The following is a 5000-nucleotide window of genomic DNA, read 5'->3' as shown; positions in this document are numbered from 1 at the left end:
AGAGTGACACCGGAGCACAAGTCATGACGCCGCGGCTCTTTGTCGGATTATTGGACATGTTTTCCAGCAACAAAGCCGAAACTTTCAAACGCTTCATTCATAAATGCATACAAACGAGCAGCGACAGATTTGTGCATCTGCGTTTCCATTAAAGCTCCAAATCAACGTAATAAGAGCGACATGTAAACCAGCGCCCGGTAATAACAGCACAGCCGAAGGAATTAAAATCACACGTCTAATTAATTCTAATTAGCATTGTTTTTAATCAACAAGCAAATTCCGAAATGACTTTTGACAAGCTAATTAGCTCATGCAAATCTGCGCTCACGTTCTCCGGCGTGATGCATTCGCTCTGAGCCAAAGAAAATTGCATGCAACAGAAAAACACGAGGTTTAACATATTCATACGCACACGTAAACAGCGGCGCTAGCAAACACTCGTGTCCTGGAGAACTCTTGACTGATGCTCGTGGGCCAGCTCTCGTTATCGTCTGAGCCTGACGACCTTAATTAAGATCTGTCGAAACTAGACGCCTCTTAATCACAGTAATGTACCGGATCGTTCCTGATGTGCATCGTTTAATTACATTTCTCAATGTGAGGAGTGCAGATGACCATCAGGAAGAATAGCAAACGTCTCAATAGCATCTCATAGACAGAAATGAGACGATTCTGAGACATAACATCTATAATAATAACGATAAACTCTTTGTTGTAGAAGTATTTCCTGTGAGAAGCATAAACACAGCGTTTAGATAATCCTTAACTAGCTAAATCCCAAGCGTAGATGGGATCTCACGTCCGGGAGAATTGCGCTGACGTTTGCTGTAATTTGCTGAAGCTGTAAGCGGCTCGCTTCAGTCCGCTTCAGCTGTAAGTGGAGTCAGCCAACAGCAATTACTGTGCGAGCGCTCAGCGGGAAGAAGACTTTAGCGGCGCGCTGCTGTCAGGCTGTGTTCCCACACCGGGGGACTAATGCTTTCATCGTTCTAGCGAGCGCGTTTCAATGAGACCTCGGGGATTCGGCACGGAAAAATTATTCCCATTTTTTCAGCCGTCATAGAAGACGAGTGCAGCTGCAGTCTGATGCTCACGTGCGCCGCATTTATGCACGACTCCAGTCGTTTTCTCACATTGTGCAGGAAAATACTCCTAGTGTGTGTAATCGAGTCCTGGACTTACACTGTCACTGATTCTTTTAAGTGGAGGGAACTTTTAATGAACCTTCTGCTATGCTTCATCAGTGCTTTAATACTTCAGTGTCCTGAAACCCAAATCCTGTCATCATTTACTGACCCTCATATCTCTCATACAGTACTTTCTTCTAATGTTTTAAATCTGGGGTACAAATGACATTTTTTTCTATTTTACGAAAGAAAGTCATTTGTACTTGTAGCGCTGAACAATTAATAGATTTAAAACTAAAATCATGAAATGGCGTTTAAGAGTGAACATCTGAAAATTGAGGAAATAAAATATTAGTGTTGCAGTTTTAAGGCTGTATTGTAAAATAACGTTACTTTTCAACAAAATTTATTTTTATTTTGTTAGTGTGAATTTTTATGCGCGATAAAACCATAATAAAACTAAACATCAATATAAATCGATATTCAATTATAAACGTTTAATAATGATTAAATACAAATTAAATATTTGTCTTTTTATATTATATACATAATCTGTAAAACAATATATGTGTGTGTGTGTGTGTGTATATATATATATATAGTAAAATAATATAATTGTTTTTTACAGTGAAATATTACAACAGTAGTAAAAATAAATAAAAAAAAGTGCTAAATAAATAAATACAAAAATTGTATCAGAAACGTATCCGATTTTTTTTCCACCAAATCATAAAAATGTGTAAATGATGACAAAATCTTCTTTTCTGAGTGAAATGAATTTTTTAAAGGTGTTTCCTAAATATTTTATGAGGAATTACAGCTTCCAAGCTCTTAAAAATTATGAACAAGTCATTAAAGAGACGCAGTGAAACATTTACAACCATTAATAATCTCTCTTTCGACAGTAGAATGATTAAAAAAAGACTCTAAGAATCACTCATATGCAAAATACAAACAAGTAAAAAAATAATGAAGTAAATCTAATCTTTCTAAACCTGCAGCGCAGAATAATTGAGGAGAATCAGTGTGATGTTCACGGCCGCGTCTCGCTTTGATCTGAGCAACTTCAGGCTTGTTAAAGCTTTTTCTGCTCTTGTTCTGTTAAAACTGATTTTCCTTTGAACGCTGGCCTGTAATTGAGAAAGACGACAACGGTTTCTCAAACACGCCGTTTATACAATACACTGCTGAATTATATGAAGTGTGAAGCCCCGCCCATCTTAGAATATGATTGGCTGTGTAAACACACTAAATGAGCTCTGATTGGCTGGTTTGTGTTGTGTGGGACTGGGTTGTAAACGGCCGCTGGACAGCACAGAATGAGAGGGCAGAGAAGTGAAAGAGGCGTTTCAGTCGCTGGCGTCCCTGAGGACGAGCCAGGATTCGCTCCAGTAAACAGGTAATTACGGCGCTCCAGCGCAGCTAAACCAGTCTATTAAAGGAAGTGATTGCGTTCAGAGCGCTGGAGCTCACTGGCACTCCAGAAACATCTCACAACAATTAACTAGCAATCAGACGCGGCCTCCAGGGGCATGCTGGGAGAACGCATGCGCTGACAGCCAGATTAGGCCAGACGCATAGCGCCTAATCCATTTATTCTGTACTAAACCCCACACAACAACAACAACAACAACAGATGATTAATTGTTTCAAGACGCCGTTTCAGCATTAAATGGCTCAGTGTGTGTGTGTGAGTGAGTTTAACAACTTCTAACACACTTCAGTCGAAAGTTTACTTTAGAAAGTATTTGGTCGATCGGACTCATTGTGTCTCAAATCTGATTTTCTTAAAATACATGACTTTTGCAGCAGAAAAGCAGTCATCGGTAGCACAGGTATATTTGTAGCTATAACCAACAATACATTGGGAAAGAGTCAAAATTATTACTTTTTCTTTTATGCCAAAAAATCATTAGGATATTAAGATCATGATGCATGAAGATGTTTAGTAGATTTCCTACTGTAAATATATCAGAACTTAATGTTTGATTAGTAATATGCATTGCTAAGAACTTCATCTGAACAACGTTAAAGATGATTTTCTCAATATTTAGATTTTTTTGCTCCCTCAGATTCCAGATTTATAATAGTTGTATCTCGAGCAAATATTGTCCTCCGAACAAACCACACATCAATGGAGAGATGATTTATTCAGCTTCAGATGATGCATACATCACAATTTAAAAAAAAATTGACTTTAATGACCGTATATTATAAATATCTTGATATTTCTAAAGGGGTTCCCCAGGGTTCTATTTCGGGACCTATTTTGTTTTCTATTCATAAATGATTAGAGTAAGGACTTTCAAGCAAAAAAAAAAACAGCATTTTTCTCTTATGCACTTTTAAAACTACATAAATGTGTGTCTGTTGGTGAATTTGTCTTACCTTGTGTGGCGATGTAGTGATTCGGTCGATGGTAGCCCTATAAAGACAACAAGAACCACACAACATTACATCACGGAACATGCAAAACTACATAACGACATAAAAAACGTAATATTTTGGTAACACTTTACAGTAAGGCTCCATTTGTTTACATTTGCTAACTACATTAGTTTTAATTTCAGTTTTAGTTCAAGTTTTATTATAGTTCTATTAGCTTCTATTAGTTTTTATTTCGGTTTCAGCTTTAGCTATTTTAATAGTTATTCTTTTCTATATGTATTCATGAACTGAATAAATAAATAAGAAATTATGATTAGTCAACTAGCTAAAATAAAATCATTTTTGAGAAATAATTTCAGTTTAATATTGAATTTTATTTTATTTGAAGTGACACGAATGTGTTGGTTATGGTTTTAGTTTCAGATGACTATAATAAGCCTGGTTTAACTGTAATAAACGCATTGGTCTCGTCACTGGCTGATATCTACAGTAATTCCTCAGCACAGATTGTGGGATTATATTCAGAATAGGCTCAGTGTCTGTGGGATTCAGTTAATCCGCTCATTTCATGTGTCAAGCGTCTTGTATCCGCAGCGCCACACGCTTCCTCCTCTCCGCTCCTCTTCCTCCTGATCTCAGCGTATTTAACTGTAATTAGCGTCTGGAAGAAAGGCTCTGATGGAGAGACCTTGCATCTATCAGCTTCTCTTTTTATCTTTATGCGGCCCAGCGTGAAATTTGTTTATGTCTGAGCCGGAGAACCGAGAAAACTGTCTGTTTACACACCAGAGAAACACCAAACACACCTGTGTGTGTCAGACCAGGAAACCTTTCATTCTTTACAGAAGAATCATTATAAAAATAACACATTTTTAAATCCTAGAACCATAAGTACTACTACAATCGTGTTTTGGCAATCATACAATCATGTATGTATATATAAATTGTATAATTATAAATCTTTACTGAAACTAAATTTAAAAACTTTTGTTCCAAATACAAAACTACTATAGTTGCTAAAATTGTAAAATGTAGCTAAAATTATATATGTATTTACATATATATTTTATAAATCATGTTATAATTACTACAGACTAACCTCAACCTAAAAAAATAATAAAATAATAATAATAATAATAATAATAATAAATAACGAAATAAAGTATAGTTTGCTTTATTTTGGATTTATTTAATTTTTTTTATTAATTAATAAAATGAATTTAGTGAACAAAATTGTAACATTTAAATGCTAAATATAATATCCCATTAACCTCTATTATACCGTACACACACGCACACACACACACACACACACACACACACACACACACACATCTATAGCTTGTTACAATTGTTACATACTAACTCTAACCTAAAACTCAGAAGCAAAAGAATTGTTTACTCAGTTTATGAATAATTCAGATCTGTAAAAAGCGAGCTGGTCACACTGAGCTGAGTTCTGGCTAAAGTTGATTAGGAGTAACT

At 35.8% G+C, this 5000-nt stretch overlaps 1 protein-coding gene across 13 annotated transcripts in view; it reads right to left on the bottom strand.

Annotated features, from left to right (window-relative positions):
• Window positions 1-5000, bottom strand: part of LOC128012969 (receptor-type tyrosine-protein phosphatase mu) — a 256276-nt gene that overhangs the window by 15022 nt on the left and 236254 nt on the right. For all 13 annotated transcript variants that reach the window (XM_052595595.1, XM_052595589.1, XM_052595585.1 and 10 more), the window contains one exon: window positions 3516-3552. In XM_052595595.1, coding sequence (XP_052451555.1) covers window positions 3516-3552 — 37 coding nt within the window. The remainder of the gene's footprint in view (window positions 1-3515; window positions 3553-5000) is intronic.

This window comes from Carassius gibelio, chromosome B24, assembly GCF_023724105.1.
Source record: "Carassius gibelio isolate Cgi1373 ecotype wild population from Czech Republic chromosome B24, carGib1.2-hapl.c, whole genome shotgun sequence".
NCBI lineage: Eukaryota > Metazoa > Chordata > Actinopteri > Cypriniformes > Cyprinidae > Carassius > Carassius gibelio.
The sequence above is the reverse complement of the archived record's forward strand: the minus strand, read 5'-3'. Positions and strand labels throughout refer to the sequence as shown.